The sequence below is a fragment of the Amphiprion ocellaris genome, chromosome 13 (assembly GCF_022539595.1).
Source record: "Amphiprion ocellaris isolate individual 3 ecotype Okinawa chromosome 13, ASM2253959v1, whole genome shotgun sequence".
NCBI classification, from domain to species: domain Eukaryota; kingdom Metazoa; phylum Chordata; class Actinopteri; family Pomacentridae; genus Amphiprion; species Amphiprion ocellaris.
This window is the reverse complement of record NC_072778.1, coordinates 34,898,965-34,923,789: the sequence shown is the minus strand read 5'-3', so window position 1 is coordinate 34,923,789 and position 24,825 is coordinate 34,898,965. Positions and strand designations below refer to the sequence as shown.

General features: G+C 38.4%; 2 protein-coding genes across 3 annotated transcripts; both read right to left on the bottom strand.

Annotated features, from left to right (window-relative positions):
- Positions 1-4,772: 4,772 nt before the first annotated feature.
- LOC111577701 (platelet-derived growth factor receptor-like protein) lies at positions 4,773-8,491 on the bottom strand. The gene is made up of 7 exons (XM_023284100.3): positions 8,156-8,491; positions 7,796-7,947; positions 7,577-7,719; positions 7,322-7,473; positions 6,913-7,206; positions 5,579-5,718; positions 4,773-5,188 (listed from the first exon to the last, which is right to left on the bottom strand). Exons 1-7 carry the CDS (start codon positions 8,229-8,231, stop codon positions 4,982-4,984), a joined length of 1,164 nt encoding a protein of 387 aa, XP_023139868.1. The 5' UTR covers positions 8,232-8,491; the 3' UTR covers positions 4,773-4,981.
- Positions 8,492-9,177: 686 nt separating this feature from the next.
- LOC111577688 (cationic amino acid transporter 2-like) lies at positions 9,178-21,788 on the bottom strand. Of its 2 annotated transcripts, XM_035954557.2 has the most exons (15): positions 21,662-21,788; positions 19,936-20,044; positions 18,410-18,469; positions 18,118-18,150; positions 17,331-17,766; positions 16,651-16,806; positions 15,276-15,438; positions 15,045-15,181; positions 14,192-14,414; positions 11,251-11,387; positions 11,049-11,151; positions 10,811-10,947; positions 10,502-10,668; positions 10,298-10,406; positions 9,178-10,215 (listed from the first exon to the last, which is right to left on the bottom strand). In XM_035954557.2, the coding sequence occupies exons 5-15, from the start codon at positions 17,692-17,694 to the stop codon at positions 10,085-10,087; spliced, it is 1,827 nt and encodes a 608-aa protein (XP_035810450.1). In that variant the 5' UTR covers positions 17,695-17,766; positions 18,118-18,150; positions 18,410-18,469; positions 19,936-20,044; positions 21,662-21,788; the 3' UTR covers positions 9,178-10,084. The 2 variants fall into 2 exon arrangements, with proteins under 2 accessions (XP_035810450.1, XP_023139843.1); XM_023284075.3 differs by lacking the exons at positions 18,410-18,469; positions 19,936-20,044; positions 21,662-21,788 and having other exon boundaries at positions 18,118-18,271.
- Positions 21,789-24,825: the final 3,037 nt, after the last annotated feature.

The following is a 24,825-nucleotide window of genomic DNA, read 5'->3' as shown; positions in this document are numbered from 1 at the left end:
GTGGAGAGAAGGAGGAAACACGAGAGGCAGGGAAACATGCGCCTGTCCCCTGATAACCGCACTGACACGCTTAGCACCGGGAGGAGGGACAGCGCTATCTACCGGCAGGACGTGTAGGTGCACTGCATTAAAAAACAACAAACAGAAGCACACTGGAGAAAAAAAACAAACATTTTATCTGGCTGCCAAAAATGGTGATCATTTTACTTTAGGTTTATTATTGAGATCACAGTGGGTGGTGGTGATGTACTGGACTGGATTATGTTCAAAAATGTTCCTAATATTTTGAAACTATGACATAGCTGTTGTATTGGATTGCATTAGCTGTCCCAGGTGTATCGAATAAAAGAGCCAATGAGTGTATCTGTCACAGTTTTTACTTAAAGGTCCCATATGGTGAAAATTCATTTGTTTTTATTAGTTTATTTTTTGTGATTGTTATAAACTTAGGAGAACAAGACAGTAAGAGGGTCAATATATAATTACAGGACTTGTTATAACAGTTGACAGGTATCTTAGTCAACATTTTTTCTGTTTTTGGGCCTAAAATCAACATGAACGCCTATAACCAAACACCACATGACATTTTTACAGAAAAATTCTTCTAAATATTATATATACAACTGATTGAAATTTAAATTGAAAGTTATTTCTAAAGATATTGTAGTAAACCCGTTGACTACTTTATATTAAATAAGTCAGAAAGCCTTGGAGTCTGGCCAGTCTTTTCTCCAGGAGGAAAGGACATCATGTGCAGCAGGTCATGTGATCTGGAATTAACACACTTCCTTGAGAGGTGTTTTTGTAATGGGGAACTTAGTTGAAAGTGATTTCTTGGACACAGATACAATTTGTTATTTTCCATATAAAATTTGACACATTGCCAAAAAATGAAACTGAAGAAGCCTCTTGGATGAGAGGTGAAACGTCTTCAAGGAACCTTCTTAAAGTCCAGTTGGATTGATTTAAACAACTTTGGATAACCATGACCTGGATGAATGAGAAACTACACGGACATCCTGCCAAAAAAGAAATATCTGTCATGATTATCTCAACTTAATAAAAGAACACAACCAAAATCATTTTTGAATAAGCTCATTTTATTATTGTTTAGCTTGTTAGAAGGTGGTTGGTATTAAATTGGCATGGTTATTTAGTTGGCATTTTAGTGATATCCAGTCATTTTTTAATAATAAGTGATTGTTTCCATAATAAATAATTATGGAATTTGTAAAGACATGATGTTATGAGTTTGTGTGGTGTCTTGCCCAATTTTGGTGGCCATATGTTTGTGAGGGGACTTTTTAATTCATGAGTGACCACAGTGAAGGAAATAATGCTTAAAACACATTGATCAGTTCACTTGAGTTTTGTGTCTTGTATTTTTGGCCATTTCAAACTTGTTTTGTGGCTTTGTGACTGCAAATTTGTGTTGTTTTGCTGTTTTTCCATATGTGTCTATGTGATCAGTGTTGGGACACTGGTTGATTAGGCTGAGTGGCTACAGCTGCTGCATCCGACGCACCTGCTGCAGTGATTGGTGACACTCCTTTAAAAGACAGACTCTTGAGCTGTTCAGATGGGCTCTGACTTCAGAGAACTGCACATCATATTTCTCTGTTCGTTTGAGAGCGTGTGTCAAATAGCTCTCTTGTGAGAAATAAAGCCCCTTTGAATTGTGTTTACACCCTAAGCACATTTATTTCACCCTCTCCTCCTTTTGTTTGGTTGTGTTTATTATAATTCTTCCAACCATTTTGGCTGGCTTAGTGGGTGATAGAGGCAATCTACCTCCATCACCTTTCCGAACCCATTTTGTGACCTTTTGTTTGGTTTATTTGTGTTGGGGTTCTTTGTTTTGTTACGGTTTTCCTTTTGATACTTTAATAAAGTTTGGGGTTCTGGGTATTTTCCTGGGGTCCCTCTTGGGAAACGTAACAAATACACAGTAATCAGTTTACCCAGGGGGACCACTGGTTCAGATTCTAGATGCGTGTTGGAACTTGTGTCACTATCAATGACAGCACAACCAACGACCAGGGATTCCTGTTATGAGTTTGTGTGGTGTCTTGCCCAATTTTGATGGCCATATGTTTGTGAGGGGACTTTTTAATTCATGAGTGACCACAGTGAAGGAAATAATGCTTAAAACACATTGATCAGTTCACTTGAGTTTTGTGTCTTGTATTTTTGGCCATTTCAAACTTGTTTTGTGGCTTTGTGACTGCAAATTTGTGTTGTTTTGCTGTTTTTCCATATGTGTCTATGTGATCAGTGTTGGGACACTGGTTGATTAGGCTGAGTGGCTACAGCTGCTGCATCCGACGCACCTGCTGCAGTGATTGGTGACACTCCTTTAAAAGACAGACTCTTGAGCTGTTCAGATGGGCTCCGACTTCAGAGAACTGCACATCATATTTCTCTGTTCGTTTGAGAGCGGGTGTCAAATAGCTCTCTTGTGAGAAATAAAGCCCCTTTGAATTGTGTTTACACCCTAAGCACATTTATTTCACCCTCTCCTCCTTTTGTTTGGTTTTGTTTATTATAATTCTTCCAGCCATTTTGGCTGGCTTAGTGGGTGATAGAGGCAATCTACCTCCATCACCTTTCCGAACCCATTTTGTGACCTTTTGTTTGGTTTATTTGTGTTGGGGTTCTTTGTTTTGTTACGGTTTTCCTTTTGATACTTTAATAAAGTTTGGGGTTCTGGATATTTTCCTGGGGTCCCGCTTGGGAAACGTAACAATGATCACAAAGAACAAATTTTGTTTTTTTTCAAACTTTTAATAAAAATGTATGCAAGATGTATCCCATGGGCTTCAAAAGTCCCTCAATTATAGATTGACCCAAGAATTTAATAAAATAAGGAACAAGAAAAGCACTCAGAGAGTACAGTCCTCCACCAAGGCTGCTCAGCGGTTGCATGATTTCCAACAGATAAGTCTTGATAAGTCCACAAAGGTGGATTTGTCGTAGAATCGCAATCATGTGATCACCAGCAGGCAGCTGGTTACAGTGACGCCGTGCTGCTATCTTGCAATTATACAGAAATCTTTAACAAATCTGTGGATCCAGACTATAAGCTGCATCACTGCCAAAATCTAATCCCTTGGTCTTTGTGTAATTTCTGACCTTCCCTGAAAATTTCATCAAATCCATTAGTCTGAATTTGAGTAATGTTGCTAACAGACAAACATACGGAAGGACAAACACATGCCGATCGTCACATAACTCTGCTGTGTTCCTTGGCAGAGTTATAAGAAAATGAATTTGCCATTTGAACGGGAACATTACAGTACAGGTGCAATGGAATTCTTTGTGTGTTTCTCAAAGTCAGCTATGTAAAAGGAAAAAAGGTAAATAAAAGTAAGAGCAAAAGAAGCTACATACAAATACACATTATAAGAATGAAATAATACTCCCTATCAGAAGCACTTTATATAAAAATGTGCAGTTAATAAATATCTTGAGTAAGTATTATATATGGCCTAAGTGCTACATACCCTTTACCAAGCCAATGGTTGCTCAAACTTTGTCTACTCCTGCTGCTTCCACATAACCCTTTCAGAATATACAGCAGCTTCACAGTCCGTCAGTTTCATTTACTCTGTAGAGCAGCTTCTGCTAACTCTTGAATGTCTCAAAACACCCCGAATGTTCTGCTTTTCGGCTACAAGAGTGAACGCAGGAGTCTTCACACACTCCCAGCGTCTAAAGAACTAAAGAAGGCCCAGTGGATTACTTTCATTATAGATGGAATCAGCACCACAACAAACCGGAAAATCCTCAGTGTTAGCATGTTGTGCGGCTAATTTGGCTAACTTTGCCATTAGCCTTGATCATATGCCCACGGGTCAAAGCCCCAAAGTTGAGGGACATTGGGAGAAGATGAAAACTTTAAATTTAAAACTAGTAAATTATGTTTTCATGAGGAGCGTTGTGCTTCAGTATAATCTAAACTCAACGGATGTTTACATTTGCTCACTTCTCTCCTGCTCTCTGTGCTCTCATATGGTGTATTTTAATATAGCCGAAAACCCAATAAAGCTGTTTTTGATTGCATATATTTTAGTTTCTATTTTTTGACAAATGCTGAGAATATTATCACAGAAGTACATGGTAACATTTCACATGTCCCTGTTTGGAAATGTTCCTCAAAGCAAAATAAACCAAGATTCTTACCAAGTGGTACACAAGTATTAGCAAAAAATGTAGTTAAAATATTAAAGTACTTGTTTGGTTTCCATGATTATTATATAAGACGTAACTACATCATTAATACCGATGCATTATTGTGTCAACAGCATGGTAGTCTTACAACTGCTGCAGGCGGAGCTAATTTGAACCACTTTATAAACAGTTTTATATACAGGGATGGCAGATAAATCTGTGGGAAAGGAAGATGACTGATTATTAGGAGAGGAAGGACCTGATAACAATTAATTGACATTTATAATCGGAGTCTGGCTACATACTGCTTTCTGTAAGATGTCAGAGGACAAAAAGGCTGGTAAACCACTGGTTTAATCTTTACCAATGTGTTTGTGTTGTAATTTAAAAATTAGTTCTGTTAATGCAAATGAAGTAGTGGAGTTGAAAGCATAATATTTCCCTCAGAAATGTAGTGGAACAGAAGTAAAAAATAGTATGAAAGAGAAATACAGAGAGAAAGTACAAGCATCTCAAAACTGAATTTTAGTACAGTCAATGTACTTAGTTACTTTCCACCACTGTGCTTAATTATACATAAATAGCAATAGAAAGGCAGCAACATGTGTACATAAAACCTTTAATATACAAACATGAACAATTTACATGCATTTATCTAAACAACCAGACTGTTGTTGTCATTGTACTGTTGCAGTGTTCTTTCATCACTCACAGCTGCAAAGGGAGAAGATTATGTTTTGTTGTGATTATGTATTCAGAAGTGAATGAAAAAATTCTGCTTTCTGTAATGTCATCCAGCTGTTCAGGCCACTCATGGTTTCTTGGGTTTGGTTTTGGGCACCACTTTAATGGTGGTGGACACTGATTTGGCTCCTTGCAGGTTCTGGGCAGTGCAGGTGTAGGTTCCCTGGTCCACGTCTCTCACTTCGTCCACCAGGAGGAGTGACTGGGACTGCTGCCGAGCTGCTCCTCCACCGACTGGACTGATGCTCTCCTGTGTGTACAGAGGCCTCCCAATCTGCAACCAGAACAGGAACTCCATGAAAAAGACGCACAGCATACAAGGAAAAGTCACCTATTTACAGTAAGGCCTCCAGTTTACAGCATATGTGCTGTTAAGTCATTAATAGTTAGTTTATGCTTCAAACAGTCCATAGGTTGGATGTTTGTTGGCTAATAATAAACTAGACAGAAAGAAAGCTACAGTCTCTGAAGATGTTTGAGCTCAACTTTTTATTTCACAACCTGAAATGCATGTTCTTGCACCAAAACAGCTTATTGCTACTCTGTGAAGCATTAATAGATGATTTATTAACAGAATTAAAGTTATATGAGAATAAGTTAAGCTGCTTTTAAAGTATTACAGTAAAAAAGTAGGATTTTTTTTTTCATTTTTTGCATGTCTGACCTGCTGTCCAGGGTATTCCCAGGTGAACTCTACCACTACATCCTGCTCTCCCATCACAGTGCAGCTGACTCGCAGGTTTTCCCCGACGACCACCGAACTTGATGATGCCTGGATCACTGGAGCAGGAGGAGCCATTGGATCTGGTTTCAAGCGTGAAGTTTCAGAGAGTAAACACACAGTCAGTTTATCTGATTTAAAGTTAATCGAAAGGTTCCCAACATAGCCCCACAGGTCAGCTACTCCACCAGCACACATGCAACCATTGTCCAGTGCATTATCCCCCTTTTTCATTGTTCAATGAGAACATTTTCACAAGTGCAACTTATCTATCTACTTGCTGCAAAGTAATTTTTCTCCTGGTGCAACATCTGGTACACCCTCTATCATGCAATACATAACTTTTAACCACACTTCAGCTGTTAACTTTTTCAGTGGTTCAAACTTTTATCTGACAGTTTACTGACAGTTACCTGTATTTCCTCCACATTTTCACTAAATATTCTAATTATGTTTATCTAATAGTTCCATTTGTTCATCCATAGCCAACTTTTAGCTTACAATTTTAGCTGTTTATCCACTTTTAAGTAACAGTTTCAATTTTTAAACCATACTTGAACTAACCATCTGCTAATTATATTTTTACCTAATAATATCCAGCTGTTTATTCTAACTTTCTCAAGAGATTTGAATCACTTTCTTATGCCTAGCTACCACTTCAGTTTAATATCCATAGTCTTCTATAAGTTAACAACTTCAACAGCGAGCTTAATTTTCACCTAATAACATCCAACTGTTAATTTCCAACTTGCTTAAGCTATTTATACTGCTTTCTTATGGCTAGCTAACAATTCCATTTGTTTATTCACAGATTGATGTTGGCTATTAGTTTTAACAGTTAATACATGCTTTTAACAAACAATGTTAACTGTTAGCAATAAGTATTGGGGATGGGAAAGATATTAGTGCTGCTTCAAGTGTATAAAAAGGAAGGAAAGTGTCAGTTTAAGTGTCAGCTGAGGTTTGAGAACTGCAAACAATTCTCATAAACAGAGGGAGCTGGGGGAGTCTGAACAACTAAAATTTTTATTTAATTTGCTCAAAGTTAAAGTTTCCCCTTGTTTATTGTGCCTGTTAATTGAAAGTAAAAGTATATATATATATAGGAGAAAAAAAATGTTAATCCGTACATTAGAAAAGTTGGAACAACCTTAATAAATGACTTAATATGAAAGTTGCTGTTGTTGATTATTGTGTTATTTTTCAGCTCTGTATTGTTTTGTTTGCTGGTCCATTGTTTTTCCCATTATGCATCAAATGCGTGAGGAAATACTCACAGTTAACATAGATGAGCATGTACTTGGTGGAGCTCTGCCTCAGGTTGCCCAGACTGGCCACACAGTACAGGGCTCCAGCGTGATGAGGCCGAGGTCGATTGATGGTGAAGCCCTTCTTGACATTAAACGAGATCTCCATCCCGTCCACTGTCACCTCCACTGGTGGGTACTCTCGGTGCAGAGTTACTTTAGCCTCAGGCGATGTTACCTGGCAGGGAAGGACCGTCGGCCAGTTGGTCCTCAGCTGGATCACCTCGTAGTAGTCGGACGACGGGACAAATAGTTCCTGTGGGTCTGTTTGGTTCAGCAAAGCAGGCTGATGTTAAGATCTTGTGGGTGTGAGAAGGATTTCTATAATGCAATTCTAAGAAATGCATGTGTGAGCATCAGTAGGGTTCATTCATCATACCGGGAAAGAAGACAAAGACTTTGACAGCTTTATTGTACTCCTTCCTGCAGTCTGTGTCTTCGCAGTACATTGGGTAACAAGTGTACTCCCCTGTGTCTGCACCAGTGCTGTTGACTAATGTCAGAGTGCCATATCGCTCATGTTGGACAATCCTGCAAAGTCAAAACGGAAACAAAAATGCACTGAATCTCCAACAGATGTCATCATTCTTACATTTGAACTGTAAAGTGCGCAATAAAGAATTATGGACGGTACCTGAGCCTTCCATCATCGTCCTCCTCCAGGTAGGGAGGGACGCTCCACTGCACAGGTTTCCCTCTACATCTCAGCTCCAGAGTGTCTCCTGTCTGCACACTGATGCTCTCTCCCACCTTCTTAAACTTACCTCTGTTTAGCACCTTTGTGTGTCAAACACAAAATTACAGTCATACTTTCAAAAAAATAACAATCTAACCATGTCAATAGATGTAATACCTGTGTGAGGAGGTTGTGGGCCTCGGCTGCAGGTGTAGCTTTGGTCTTGGGTTTGGTCGTCACAGCTCTGGGCCCTTTCTTTGTTGACTTCCCCAGCTTTGGTTTGCTTGGCTTTGGTGTCCTACCTGGCGTGACCCCCTGTTCCTGTGCATCTTTTTGTCAATAACACAGTGTACAGAGGAGATACTGCATCAGCGGTGTGCAAATACAGATAAGATTGATGCAGGTGGTGTCTTTTTTTATCAGATGGCACCTTGGAGAGTGAGTCATGTCACATGCAAGGCTGAGAGGAATTTTCCCCTCTTGGGAGGAACACATGTTCAAAGAGCTGCACGGTGAACAGGGAACAAAGTCACTTACCTAACTCCAAGATTACAGCACTAATCAAGAGAGCACTCAGCACCAGCCTCCACTTCGATCCAGACTCCAAAGGCATGATTGATCATAGGATTATCAAAGTGCAGCGTGGATTGCTAGTTCAGGCAGTTCAACACAGTGCAGAAACCAAAAGAAGAGAAGGCGAAAGAGAAGAGAGGAGGAGGGCAGAGCTTGCAAAGTCAGCTGTTTACCAGAATCACGCAAATTCCTCCTCCTGAGAGTGGCTTTAGTACCCCAAATTCCTCCTGAGTGGCTCAATGGAGGCTTTTCAAGCCTGTCTGGACCAATGAGGGTCCAGAGACTGAGGCCCCTCCATCTGGAATGGCACAGCCTGTTTGCTTAGCTGCTGGACTGGAAGTGTGTTAGCAGCATGACTCTGATCCTCAGAAACACTGCCCAGGCCAGTGCTGTGGCAAAGTTATTAAAAGCATTTGGTGCCCAGTAAACCATGTGTCCTACATAAACCAACTGTCTGTACAGGGGGAAATCAAAACATAGTCTTGACTAGCTTTAGAAGAATATAAAATGAATAAAATTATGCATAAAAAATACCTATAAACTTATTTATACGTCTGTTTCATGTCATTCATCCAGTGGACTATAGCTGCTTGAGATACTGAAAACAAGATTTTTGACGTGAATTTCCATCAAGTAAATCAGATTTTTTTTTTTTTTTTAAATACAACAATCTGCTGTACAGAGAAAAACATGACAACATCTCTATTAAAACATGTTTCCAAACAAGATATTCATTTTTGATTAAATTTGTAGCATGCTGCTCCCAGTGGGAACAATGTAAACCTTTCCCTGTGAGTGACTAGCTAAGCCGTAATTTTGAACATGACACAGATAAGCTGCCTTGAAAGGTCCTTTTGTTCTCGGTGCACTCTGGGTAGTCAGCCATCTCTGGCCCATCATGCTGTATTACAGGTGGAACTGGACTTATTTATTATTTTATTACCTATAATTCAAGATGACCTGAAAAACAACCAAGCGACACTAGATTGTAGCCACATGAAAAACTTGATAATTTCTTTTAATTAAGTTATACATTTACAGTAATATCACAAGCAAACATGTACAGTTTCCATATTTACAAACGGAGATAAGAAACAATTAATACAGCTGACTTTAAAAAGGTTTACAACACAAAAATATGACATTCCACAAAAAGCTTTCTGTATCTAAATTGTGCGTCTTCTTCAGTCTAATTCTAAAAATTGATATGTAAGAAAAAACTGTTGGATTATTTGGAATCATAATCAAAATTGTATAAAGTTGAAATAAATTTTCACACTTTCCAAAAAGTAGCTACAAGTATAAAGCTATTTCAGTGTAATAAAATACTAATTATCAACCAAATATTTTATAAATCCTTTTTTGGTTCACCTTTTTTTAAACATTTAAATAGGAGCAACTTGATAGCAGATTTAGAAACTCCAGGAGATGCTGCTGACACTGATACTGGCGTCATATGCAAGTCAATTTGATTAATAAAAAGCACAAGTGAAGTTTAGATATGTGCTCCCCTTTTTCGAATTAGTTATACACAAGTACCAAGTGGTACAGAAGTATTAGCAAAAAATGTATTTAAAATATTAAAGTTATACACAAGTGGCTTTAGGAAATACTCTCATTCCATGTTCTTGAACACCTTAAAGGTCCAATGATATGCAGCATTTTAATGTTCCAGTGTTGAGAATAATAATATTTAAATACACAGCAAACTCTGTTAAGATGTAGTAAAGTGTCAGTGTGGAATAAAAGATAAATTAACCCCCCTGTCCATTCAGTCTGTACTCTCAGATCCTCAACACTCATCAGCACCGGTGCATGGAAAGCACAGTTGCACATCTGACGTAGTTACTCACTGTAACATATAACCTTTTTATTTCTTCATTCCATTTGAGTTTAGAACTTCTCTTCATTGATGATGATATTGCTTGTTTTGCCGCTGACTGTTTCGACTGCCGTCTCGTTGACTTTGAAATGCTTTCGCTGAACACTGAAATGCATTCCATAGCCAAAATAGATAAGCAACCCTGCAGAGAGAAGAGGCGGACGGTCATTACAGATTAGGAAACAACTCGACCAAAACATTTTCAAGCAAAAGTCTAGACTTACCGACTAACATCCAGATGGCGTATCGAAGCCACGTGAGTCCACCTAACTGCACCATCAGGTAGACATTGATGAATGTGCTCACTATGGGCAGAGCAGGAAGTAAGGGCACCTAAAGAATGAGAAATCGGATGGTGAGAAACATTTGTAATTTATGATTATCAGAAGACACCTGAATGATCAGATACTCAAGTAAAATACTCTCACCATAAACGACGCCTTGGTGGGATTTTGTGGATGCCTCCAGATAAGAAAAACGTTGAGCAGCAGGATGACTCCAAAGATGCAGACAAGCACTATGCTCCAGGCTTCCGCATTAGCCAGAGCATCTAAAGCTTGAGTCAGGATGATGCACAGGACAACCACACATACAACTGCAGAGGAAGAGAAAAGACAGTTCATCAGTTTGTGGCTCAGGCAGACAGCAAATGTCACAGATCTGCTGTTGGTCAAAAACAGTAGCTTCAGACACAGCTGAGAAGCTACTCCTGCTGCAGGAGTCTTTTCCTAACTTACCAGAAATCACAGTCAAAATTGTGACTGTTCGGGAAGTGGAAGAGCTGGCAGTCGATGGAGGCTTCAGGAAGTTGTACTTGGTGTTTGGTTCTTTGATCTTAACGTCTGTGTCTTCATCAGATGAACCCTCCTGATACCTTGATAACAAAGGAAAGTGAAGAAAATTAACATGAAATAAGCTCAGATTTGCACAAAGCTGTAGATATAGAGCTGCAGGAGACCAAATAAATAAATGTACCTCAGTATTAAAATGCATATGGCCACCAGTGTGTAGGCAAACAGAGTACCGATGGACATCATTTCCACCAAGGCGTCCAGATCAAACAGCAGAGCCATGATGGCTAAAGATACACGGGACACAGGAGGTATAGAGTTATTTCAAGCCCAGAGAATCTCACCACATGTACAAAGAACCTCACAAACAGCTGAAACATCTGTACCTGCCACAATTCCAGATGATACGGTAGCTACAGCAGGACTTCCCTTGGCGGTGACTTTGGTTAAGGGTCGGAAAAGCAACCCATCTCTGGCCATGGCGAACAGGACACGAGGCATTGGAAACATGGAGCCCAGCAGGCTGGAAGAACAAGCACAAACAGGGACAACAACAATATAAATGCTTTTAACATAGAGAAAAAAACTTATTTTCAATCTAGAGACATCTCTATGTTGATTTATTTCTGAACTCCTAAACAAAGTGATATGGCTTGTTTTATTTAGGGATAGGTTTACTAATTACTGGTGATTTAATTTCATACATTTCCCTCAGTAATAAAAGTTCAACAACTTTTAACGGATTTGAATAAAACCTAGACTCAGGACAGTAGCTATTATGGCAAACAGTGATGACAGTGAGATCTCGTCTTGTTCCATGTTCTCTGATGCAGCACTGTAGAGACACATCTCACTGTGCAAGACAAATAAAACAATACCAAACTTTTGTTCCTGTCCATCTGATCTGAGGATACAGTAAAACTCCTGGCACCCACATGTCTGAGTTTGGAATGTGAAGGGCGACAACATGATTAACGATGACTATTTTTCACTGAACTCACAACACTGCTTTTGTTAGACACTTCCTCTTTGTAACAAACAGCTGACCTTAATGTTCTTGGGCTACGCTACAACTGCTGTCAGGTGACCTGATTTAAAAGACTGAACCAAACTGAGATATTTAATTATAGGCCTGTCTTTTGAAACTTTTCTGAAACCATGTGTTGGACTTTTTTGGTGATAATCCAATTCTAAGTCTTGCAAAGTGTGGGTTAAGAAGACAATGCATTTGATGAATAAAGCAAACATATAGGCATAAACCACTGGCATAAACTGAGTGAGTAAGCATAAGATACCTAAGGCAGACTACCACAAGCTGCAAACATTCAGTGATAACAAATCTGTGAATACAACAATAGTTTATCTAAAGACAGACTCTACAGCCATAACATTCGGGTTGGGCACAAAAGGGATTTGAGCTTAAAGCTAAGTTAGGCAGTATTTTATTTATTTATTTTTTTGCCGTTATTGGGCCCAAATTCCATAATAAACAATCAACATTTTGTAGCTAAGTAATCTGAGAGGAAACTAGACTACTGCACCTCCTCCTGGCTCTGTATTTAGGCTTGAGATTGTCTAACCCAAGTTAACCCTCAGAGATAAGGTGCTTTCTAGGGACTCTTGTACAAATGTGCTTACACATGCATGTTTCTTCAGATAGTGGAAAGCGTGATTCAGTGGAGAAAAACCAGGTTTAATGCAGGAAAAGTTGCTATTCTAACATTTGCAATAACTGCCTACCCTGCAGAGCAATCCCAACAAAACAGAGGACCGAGTCTAGAAGGGTGGCTGATAAAGTGTCGGTATCAGTGAAGTGTACTCATAATAAAACTAGAAAAAAAAATACAATAACTATGATATAATGAGCTTGCCATTTTCTTTCAGGTAAGCTACACATTTATTTTCCCTACAATATCTAAATGTGTTGTAGGTGCAGGCTAGGTTATGTTGGAAGGTACACCCAGGGGTGGACTGGGGCAAAAAATCAGCCCTGGCATTTTTGGCCCAGACTGGCCCACAACATTATCTGTTGACTGAATCAAGCACTAATTTTTGAATGCAAGGACAAAAACTGGCAGAAAGGTCGGGTTTCAGAACAAAAATTCAAAAACATCTTTAGAGACCGAAACAAACTTCCTGGTAAGTTGGAAAAAAAAATTGCAATCCAGTAGAGCAGGAGTAAATAAATAAAATTCAAAGAGGTCCAGTCAGAGAAAATGTATTAAAGCAAAGGTCCAGAAAATCTTAATGTCTAACTTGAATTAGTGTGATATATGTTGATGTAACCTGGTAGTTTTATAAGTGTCTGTATGTAATCAATAACTGACCGTCAAATCAAATAAATTCAGTATGATTCAAAAACATTTGGACAACATTTATTAATAAATAACTTTTGATATAACTGTACATCTGAAAATAAAGTGAAAAATAATGACTGAACAACCTGAACCAACTTATATACATCTTTAATAATACCTAAATCTCAAAAAAATGTAAACAGTTGAACACTTTTACATTTTTTCCTCTTATATCAGTCTTCGTATACCCTTGCTGCTTAATGGGAGAAGGTGTCTGAGCTGCCAGTTTTCTGAATCGTGGTCTGAATGGTGTCAGGGTCGTTCTCAAACACATTTGGAGCTCATTGGTGAGTCTGGAACCATATTTAGTTTGGATTATGTTCATAGTTGAGAAAGACGCCTCGCAGCTGTATGTTTAGCAGAACATAGTCAGCATGTGCAGGGCTACTTTCTTCTCAGTGTCGCGTTATTTGTCTTTCTATTTTGTCTATTCTCCTCTCGTCTGTCCCTCTCAGCTGTTTTCTGAATGCAGAGCTTCGACGTTTAGCCGCTAAACTTTAGTGGCTGCAATGCAAAGACTTCGCTGACTGAGTAGCACCACGTGGGATGTCTGAACTCGTACCTAATTGGTCAGTGTGTTTCCTGAGCTGATAACCAATGCCGTAAACACTGGAAAAGCTGTGTCGGGATAATAGAAGCAACCGGCTAAATTTAAAATCCTGTTACAATTTACTGATTACAGATCTGGGGGAACCTGTTGACCAGCCCCCACCGGGACAGTACCCAGTACGCCAGATGGCCAGTCCACCCCTGGGTACACCACAAAAGCTGACAAAGTGGCTATATAGAATATTACTAATAGTTTAGCCAACTGTAGCCAAAAACTCTACGACTATAATAATTTTATGTTGATGCTTGTGTTTCCGATAAAGCTTGTGCTTGTTTGGTGGTCTGTTCTTTTTCTTACTTTCTGCCTACTCCAGCTTTAATCTTCCCATAATGCCTACCTACACTGCCAGTGGTTTTATACCTGGTTGAAAGGGCACACAGAGATCCCACAGCCACGGCGTATTTGGCGGGAGCCCAGCCGACGTATTCGAAGGCCACTGGCAGGGGGCTTTTCTCACTGAGCATGTAGTAGGGCATCATCAGGGTGAGGGCGGCCGACACAGCGAAGTAGGCAAGGAAACAGATGAGAAGTGACGCCACGATACCGACAGGGACGGACTTCTGGGGGTTCTTCACCTCCTCACCTATCAAGAAAGAAACAAACAAAGAAGAAGTACATGAAAACCTGTCATAAATATATATGTAGCTTGAAGACAATAATCGTTGTTGGAAGCTAGAAAGATAAAGCTAAACAAGAGATGGGGGTTAAAATAATGTGTGGTTTTCAATAGCAGGTTTAAGAAATAATAATGTATCTGCTGCTGTGCTAAAGTTATGGTAAAGGTACCATTAATCACCATTATATTCATTATTATATTTGCTGTATCACATCCATATTTCAAGGTATCCAGTAGCTCACACATGTTATATTTAAGACAATTGAGGAAACCAGTGCGCAAAGTAAATAAAGTGCAACATCATGATGGTATATAATTTTAATAATAATACTATTAAAATGTATCAGGTTTATTACTGTAATGTTATTCCAGGTATTTCACCATTATATTTTCCATTAGTATAATTAGTTTCATTATGATTTTGTTTTTTCCATTGCACAGCAAATACAATCCCTGAACCTTCTGTTGTAGTTTTCTATACTGTCATGAAAAATATTCCCAAAGTTGTGAAGTTCATGTTTTGAATATCTAAATGCAATATATAAAAAAAATTATGTATTTATTTATGTTGTCAAATGAGACAAATGATCCTCTTACCAGTTGTAGCGATGCAGTCAAATCCAACAAAAGCGTAGAAGCAGGTTGCAGCTCCCGCCAGGGTTCCACTGAAGCCATAAGGGAAAAACCCTCCCACTCCGAACTCATGTGTTACATTTCCAGTGGAGCTCAGGTTTCTACAGCGGGGGAGAAAGAGCATCACCTTGTAGTTATTTACAGTGAGACAACAACACTAGTGTATTTATGTAAGACAGGATTCTGCACACACACCCAGCCAGCGTGGCGTTTAAGACCTCCTCTTGACTGATTTGCCAGTTGGAGATGTTTCCCTTGATGAATCCAGAGATGGTGACGAACAGCAGGACGAGGATGTTGATCGCTGTGAAGATCTTGTTGATTGTTGTCGATTCTTTTACTCCAAAAGCCAGCAGACCTTCAGGGAAAATGTTTTAAAGACGCTGTTCCGCAGTATAATAGAGTAGAATTTTACTGTTTAATGCCGTGATCGGACTTTCCAGTCATGCACTGTGTTTATATTGTGTTGCTGCTGTAATGAACATCAACTGTCTCTGTACTTTTGTGTTTTGTTTTTTACTCCGCCAAGGAACGTGGCAGAGTTATGTGATGATCAGCATACGTTTGTTTGTCTGTCTGTTATTCTGTCTGTCAGCAACATTACTCAAAAACAGACAAACAGATTTACATGAAATTTTCAGGGAAGGTCAGAAATGACACAAGGACCACCTCATTAGATTTTGGCAGTGATGTGGCTTATAGTCTGGATCCATGGATTTGTTAAAGATTTCTGTATCATTGCCAGATAGCGGCACAGTGTCACTGTAACCATGACAACAAGTGAACACTACATCAGCTGCCTGCTGAAGTTCACATGATTGTGATCCTACTACAAATCCACCGCTGTGGACTTATCAGGACTTATCGGTCAGAAATGATGCGACTGAGCAGCCTTGGCAGAGTACTGCGCTCTCTGAGTGCTTTTCCTGTTTGTTTTGTGTCACATTTTCATCATTTTGGTATCTCATTTATCTCGGATGGTTGTTTTGTGTCTCATTTTTGTATTGTTTCCTGTTGTTTTTGTCATTTGGTGTCTCATTTGTCTTGTTTGTGTCATTTTCTGTCTTGTTTGTGTTGTTTTGTGTCTCATTTTCATCATTTTGGGATCTAATTTTTGTTGTTTTGTGTTTTCTTTTTGTCATTTTGTCTTTCATTTTACTACCATATCTCACTTGTGCTGTTTTGTCAATTTTTTTGTAATTTTGTGTCAAGTTTGTGTCATTTTATGTCTCATTTTTCTTTTGTGTCTTAAGTTGTATCAAGTCCCTTTGTGACCGTTTTTATCTCCTTTCTATTATTTTGTCTCATTTTGTCACTTTTGAGCTTGTTTTTGCCATTTTGTGTTGATTTGTGTCAAGTCGTTTGCTCATTTCACGTCATCAAATTTTACAGAATCCTGCTGTTATTGATCATTCTTGTTTCTGGCTCAAGAGGAGCATCAGATTTAATACTTTTAAACTGTATTTTGAAATAAGTACAGTATTGTAAGAATTTGTGTGTATTTTTGCAGTCATTTATTACTGTGCACATTTATCTTGCGTTGTATTTTTGCCACATTTTACCATTTTACCTGACAGAAGCAGGATGAGAACGGCAGCAAAGACGTCTGGGTACGGCGCCAGGCCAGGGAGACCCATGGATGCATTTTTTTCAAAAAAATTTGATATGACACCACCAATGAGGTCATCAAACGTACCACTCCATGCCAGTGCAACGCTAGATGTCCCTGAACAGATAGAACATGATAGAACATGCAATAAACCAATCAGCTCACCATTTAACTGCTGTCATAAACAGAAAATACTGATGGGGCCATTTCCCTCTCTGGTCCTTTCACACTTTATAACGGGGTGATTTGGAACCGCTTTATGGCGTTATAAAAATGAACCTAATAAGTAGTGTAAAAAAGGAAAACAAGCTTTCGAGTGAAAAGAAGATTCCCAATCATTTACTCTAATAGTCATTAAAATCTGCTTCTCCAGCAGGTGAAAGGTCAGCGAGCGACGTTAAAGAGTCTCCTGTTGATGGTTGATTATTTATGGCTTTCTGTGCTTTCTGTGAGTCAGCATGCCACAAAAAAGGAAACAACAGTTTATATAATGATGATGGGGAAGAAAATGACAATAACTTGATTAATAATTAACTTGTGCATTTCTGTCACACATAAACCCTGATTCAACAAAATAACAGTCAATGGGGGGCTTGTTTTCATAAACTACAACATAACATATCGTAGCTGATCACACTTGCCTATGACATAGGAGAGAAGCAGATTCCATCCAGTAATAAAAGCCAGCAGCTCTCCGATCGTCACATAGCTGTAAAGGTATGCCGATCCTGTTTTTGGAACCCGGGACCCAAACTCTGCATAGCACAGACCGGCGAATATGGAGGCCATGGCAGCGATGAAGAAAGAAATGATGATGCTGGGTCCGGCGGTTTCTCTGGCAACTTCTCCGGAGAGGACGTAGACTCCGGCTCCCAGGGTGCTGCCCACACCCAGGGCCACCAGGTCCAGGGTGGTCAGGCATCGGTTAAAGGTGGACTCTTCCCCCTCGGGCTCCAGGGGTTTCCTCCGAGACAGACTCCCCAGAAAGGACTTCACGCACGACATACTTCTACAGGGTTGGTTACAGGTGGAAAGATGAGGGCATTATATGGGAAGAGACAGGTGGGAGTGCAGGTTCTGATGTTGGTGAGAAAGAGGAGAAACAGTGATTGGAGAGGAGAGGAGTGGGGGAGGAAGGACAGATCAGCGAATGTGTCAGTGAATAATTGTCAGGTCAGTCCCACAGAGGAACACTGTCCACTCAAAGAAACACTATTATCATCTGTTTTTATTATAACAGCAGCCTCTTGTTTTAGAGAAAATGGGTTGTTTACTTTCAAAGCTGCTGTATTTCAATCTGAGGCATCAAATTACACATTTAAACTTTAAAAAAATCTGTTTGGTTAAAGTAAAACAGTCTTCACAGGACAAGTGAGCCACTGATAGTTCATACAACTTTAAAAAAATAAAATAAAACGATCCACTCACCGCTTCAGTGTGATTTCCTGCCTCACAGGTGCGCTTTGAAGAGACAATTAAAAGAGTCAGTCATCCACCTAATTTACAATATTCTTTTATACATGTCCTTCTTTATCAGCCCCCTGATATCATAGTGCTGACGTTTGAGGTTTTCACTGCCGCCCACTGAACGAAAACAACACCCTGCTCCTGGACTGCACTTTACTCAGCCTTACACAATTATGTCCTTGAATATTTCAGAGGATTACGGAAGATGGAAAATGTATATCTATAATATGTCATTTGTAAAGTGGGTTCTCACCTCAGTAGTGCAATATCATGTCAGAGATGATGCCGTCTCTCAGTCTTGATAAATCAAATACTGAAAATGTGAATGAAAACAAAGTAAAAGTTCACTACAAAAATAAAGATGAGACTTTTATATCATAATTTGTATGGTCTGTGCCAATGTGTATTAACAACACACTACTTTAACAGAGACTGCTTATCCATCTGGAACTCTTAATGGTATTCTTATCAGAGAGGAGACTAAACAAGTTAAGATCAGAATAAAGATTGCTGTATTTTCTCATGTATACTGTGTAAGAATTTAAATTCATACAGACACTAACATTGCGGTGATGGCGTCATATCAAAATTAAGAACTTCACCTTGAACAGATATGAAGTAAATGTTAGCGCATCGTGTTAATAAAACCAGTTTCATTTTTTGTTTTTGAGTGTAAAATTAAAGCAGGACTTTGACTGTTTTCACTGAGTGATTTTAATAGTTTATCCAAGAAAACAGCTGAAATACTTCTACCTCTAACTGCAACATTCAGGGACAGAAAAAATGAAAATATTTCAGACAGTTTACTTGCATTCTCCAAACCGTGAAATTCTGCTGCTGTGCTCGGAATGTGAAACTAATGCTCTGAATCCATAAATACAGTCACACTTCAACAAATGGCGGGAAAACATTTCTTTCTTACCAAAACATTATCTAATGTTCACACAATTTAGTTAATTCAGTAACTTGCCATAAAAACATAATATACCTTTTATTGAAGAATTTACTACGAGCTCTGTATGTGATAAACTTTGAACTTTTCCACTGTTTGACCTTGTTTCTGTTCTGTTGAAGTTTAATCAAATCGTTGAAGTTTAATCATAGTATTAGACATTTATTTCTCCTCCAAACTCATCTGCACAGAGCTGCAGGTGAGTGACAGAGAGAAGCTCCGCCCCTCAGACACCTGGTGGTCAGTCGGCCCGTCTAAATGACTCATTTCATTTAATTTGCTTTTTGAGTAAATTTTGAGTAATGTCGTTAATCAGTCCATATTAAATTCTTCTGACACATTAGGGACAAACATTTTAAAAAAAAGATTTAGACTATATGAAGAAAATTAAACAAGGATAGCTTTACTTTAAAAAGGGGTGTATTTCTTTTTTATTTTAAGAATCTTTTCATGTTTATTTCTTCAAGCTAAAACAAGACATTCTGTATAATTGAAGCTTGTCCTTCACAATAAAGTGAAACATCTAAATGTGAGAACTACAGGGACTAACTAAAGCTACAAACTACACTTTTCAAATGAACTAGATTTACAAATAAAGCTTTGTTTTTAGTGTATACCAACAAAAACCACACAATATCTCCTCAGAGTGTGTTCACATCATGTCGGTGTTGCTGTGAACTTGTCACTGCAGCTTTGTTGGAGTTTCCTGCCTCCCTATAGGAGCCTGAAGGTGTGAGCTGCCAGACTAATGGCCCTGCCGGTGAATGAAACAGAGGAGGACAAAGCAGCTTTCATGGCTTATACATGCAGCAGGCCTGCACACTTACTCTGTGAGAGGTAGCATTCACCTTCTCATCTCCCATCAGGGGGGATTTCAGCTTCCTAATCCCTCCTGGCATCTACTTCAGCAGGCTGGAGTGGAGTGGGAAGGCGAGCCTGTGTGGAAGGTCAAAGTACCTTTGAACAAACTTTAAGCTCAGACTTCCTATCTGCACATCTCTGCAGCTGAGATACCGTTTCATTTCCAGAAGGACAATGGGGGGTAATGCTTAACTAAATATCAGCTACTACACACGTGATGTGCAGCTTTATGATCACACTGAAGCTCAGTTAACGTTCATTAATGTGATTTTTATGGCTATCTGTGGTGCATTTAACCCTCAGGTGTTTATTTAACCCTCCTGTTGTCCTCATTTATGGGCACCAAAAAATATTGTTTCCTTGTCTGAAAAAAACGCAAAAATTCTGCAAAAAAATTCCCCAAATTTCTGAAAATTTGCAAAACCTTCAGGAAGAAAATTCCAACAATTCCTTAAAAGTTTCCCTTAAAAGTTTTATTTTTAAAAAAATCCCCCAAATTTGACAAGAAAATTCTTTTAAATATTTTCAAAAAAGGAGTAAAAATCTTCCAAAAAATCCTAAAAATATCTAAAGTGATTACATATATATCAGTAAAACTTCTAATATTTTCTTTAAGAACATTCACATAAAAATCTACCAAAATCCAGCGAAATTTGCTGGATTTTGGTTGATTTTTTGTGAATGTTCTTTAGAAACATTTTTAACATTTCTTTTTTTCCACCAAAAAATGTTCAGAGATTTCCCAAAAATGTTGAAAATGTGGACATCAGACGTTTCACTGTGAAAATTATTTTTTTCCCACATTTTCAAACTTTAAAACGGGTCAATTTTGACCCGCAAAACAATACGAGGGTTAAAGACGTTACACAGATATCATTAAGGACAAAAACGTCCTTGTCAGAAAAACTCATATAAAAGAATTATGTAATTTTCCACCTTTACTGAGTTTTTTTAAACCAGCGTCAGTCCTGATTATACCTACCAAATATTATTAGATTTTTAGGGTTTAACCCTTTGAATGCCAATTTGTTGCTGTTGTTTTTTTAATTAAAAATACAAAAAAATACATACATTTTCATATAAAAGGTGAAAAATTCCTTTTTTAATTATCACAGTCTGGGATACGTCATTAATTAGCAACAAGATTGACTCTGATGTATTATTATTTTGTGTGCATATCTGATTTAACTGAAAAAGATTAAGATCTTAAGAACAAAAATGTCGTCATTAAAACAGCTGCCATAAAAATGTTAAGCTAAGATAATCCTTTATTGCTCCCCATGCCAGGAGAAATTCACATCGTTACAGCAAGCTTATATAGCAATAAACATAGTAATAAAATAATAATAAAATAGTAATTTATATTAACAACATGTACAGGAATGAGAAATGAAAATGAATAAGTACAGTATTGACACATGCATACTAATATTATTTTCCACTCTCAATCATTTTAATTATAAATGCCAAATATTCATTACATTTCTGCATATTAAGCCTTTTATTGCAAGTTTGTTTACATACTGCAGCTATTGTTTTTATGGAAAAAACTATGCAAAAATATTTTCATGCATTTTTTGAACAGTACAGCATTGTAGAAAGATGCAAAACTGGATAATGCATAAAAACTTACTAATGTCAATCAAAGCAGAGATCAGGGATTTGAATGGTAATTTTATTCGGTTCTTTTACCTTGTCTTCAGTTCCACGAGGAGTAACTGGTGACTGAAACAGAGCAATGAAACAAAAATATCCGTGCTGTTGACTTGGATGAAGGAAGCATGATTTTTACGGCGATATATACAAGACTGGCCAGTGTGACCCTCCCACTCAGTGGAATTACTCACAAAGTAGCCTTTCTCACTCCCGACCACTTTGGATCATAATGTGCTCATTATTGCATGGAAGGCGATGGGTGAGAACTGTGAACAGCAAATCCTATTCAGAATGTGAAAAATGCTTTTGTGCTCACTTCATTTGTTGCTTCATTCTTACTCCATAATTCCAGTTTTTTGAATTTTTAGGATGCATGTGCAGATTTTAGGGAACATAAGTGGCTTTACAGTGGATTGCTTTGGGAAATATTTGGGAAAATTCTCTATTGGTCTCTATTATTGTTAAAATAAGTCATGAATGCATTTAAAACTTTTATGACTGATTGAATATTTCAAGTTTAAAATGCATAATAGCATAATCTCTGTAAGTTAAAAAAACTGATTTTGTGATCTTTGGAATGCATTAAATTTCAAAACTGAATATGTATTTGTAGTTTGTCTGTAACATCACATTTTGCAATTTCCCCCACTACAGCTATGATCAGTGTGCCGTGCATTTTCAAAGCAGAAGAGGTCAGTATACAACAATAACATTTCATCAGCGGTTCCTCCCTCCTCCATCAGTGTTCACCTCTCATGGCCTCGTCTCTCTTTCAGCACAGGTGGAGGGAAAACAAAGAGGGTAAACTAGATTAAAAGATCATTAGGTAATAAAAGAAAACAAGCAGAGCAACAATATGACCGGATATGATTCAAATGGAAACATGAGTTAACAACATTATCTATGTTAATACAGTGAATGGAGGTCAGGTGATGTCAGGGAATTGCTGATAGTAACCACAAAGCAAAACTGAAGCGCTGACATTGCTGTGTTTGGTTTGATCAAAACATCCACTTCAGGGTTAACAGGAAGAAAATCAGAGATACAGACAGACAAACAGAACTTTCAGGTAACTCATGAATCTTTTATTCTTTAATAACAGAGTACAAAGTGTATAAACGTGTATCTGACTGTAAGTAATGTGCTTTAGTCAATACATACAGGAGGAAAATTAAAGGAAAAAGCTACATGAATTGTCTTTGCAAGCTTCTGGGCCACCAGAACGTCTTCAGTGTGCCTTTGCTTTAACACTGCAGTCTCTGTAACTCTTTTGGAACAGTTCTTCCAAAAGAGTTTCAGCATTTGTTTTTTTTTTGATGGTGGTGGTGAGGAGTGCTAACATCCAAAGGCCAGACCACCAAACAAATTACTCTGATTGGCTAAAAGCTTTTTGAGCTCTGAGCAGTGCTCTTCAGATGTATAAGTCACTTTTGCTCCACAAAATTTAGGTGTTTGATTTGAGAGTGAAAAAAATGGAATTTCCACAAGCCATAGCTGCACATTCCAACAGTTTTAGTTACTGACTTGTGTTTGTGCAGGAAAAATATAAAAGAGAAAATGCATTTGTGAGAAAATATTCACCTGAAGTTGCACTACTCTCACTGCATGAATTCACATACTGATGTATGATTTTGTCTGTTGATTCAGGTGTGTGAATGTGTTTTACTTCATATTTATTACAAATAACTGTAGCAAAAATATGAGCAATTGAGTTCTTGATTGGGGGAGTTGAAAAATAGGATTTGTCCACTAGCAATGAAGAATTGGAGAATGGCTGTGTTGTTTTTGTGGGGGAAAAAAAGTTTACAAAAGGTAAAGAACTGTTCTCGGTCATTTTAAATTTATCGACAAACATATGTAGTTTTTCTTTACAACAACACATTCTATGGGAGCAGCTGCTTAGCTGTTTGGTTCTAATAATACCCCCATAAAATAGATCTACAGTTCAGTATTTGATTCACGTCATTTTCATCAAACCATTCACGAAGGGATTGGACCACTCTCTTCAGGCTGGAAATGTTTCACCACTGGATAAAGGTGAACGCTCAGAACAGCTTTGCATTGATTTGCAGTGAACCTTCCTGCTAAAGGATCAAATAAACTCAAACTCAGGCAGAAAAATGCCTCCACAGCATAAAAAAAGCCACCTGATCCCCTCACTGTAGGGGTCAGGGGTTCTGGGTTTTTCCTTTAATATGTCACCTATCTGTATCAGAACAAGTATTGATTACATGAACATCACAGTTTCCTTCCACAGCTCCCAGTCAGGATGAAACATGCTGAGTCATGTTTATTCTAAGTGGGGCACTGGACTGTCTGTGACACGCTGCTCTTCCTGTAAGTCGCCTCTTGTTTCTCATCTTATCTTCAGACACCACTTTCCATATTTAGCAGCACAATATCACCATGAATGAACACAGTAAACTGATTAAAACATCACAGGAAATACACATGGAACACACACATCTGTGATCTGGGAGAAAAACCTGGTCACCCAGTAGTCAAGCTGAAGATCATTTTTCAATTCAATTCAGTTCAATTCAATTTTATTTATATAGCACCAATTACAGTCAAATTGTCTAGAGACGCTTTACAGAACCCATATGACTGAACCCCAGAGCAGCCCTAAGGAGACAGTGGCAGGAAAACACCCTTTTAACAGGGAAAAATTTTCATTGCTAGTGTTTGTGCCTCCTCTGTTATCAGTTCATTTCCTTCATATTTTGGACGTTTTAACTTCTGTGTGCTGCCACATTTCCTTTCTCTCTCTTCCCCCAACTCCCCCTTTAACTAGACTGGTGTCTCCCCCCCTCTTACTGGAATGGACTCCTGACAGGACAGAAATAGAGCAGGCAATGTCTCACAGCAGTGCCAGCAAGCTGCCCTCTGTTAAAATCTAACTGAACTCCCAGTCAAGCGATAAAGTTCAGAAACTACATGTCACAGTTGACAATTTACGTGTGTCAAATGCTCCAAAGTGATTTTATTATTATTATTACTATTAAAGAGGGATTCATGTTGTTTAGTTAGGCTGCAAAATAAGAAATGCTCGAATGGAAGCTTGCATTTTCCAAATGAAGTCGTGCTTAAAATAACCCAAATTTTGCGCTACTCGGATTTTACGCACTCACATAGACCTAACACCGATGTATTTATAGCATTTTCTTTACCGTAAGACGTTTCTGCTCAGCTCTCATTCA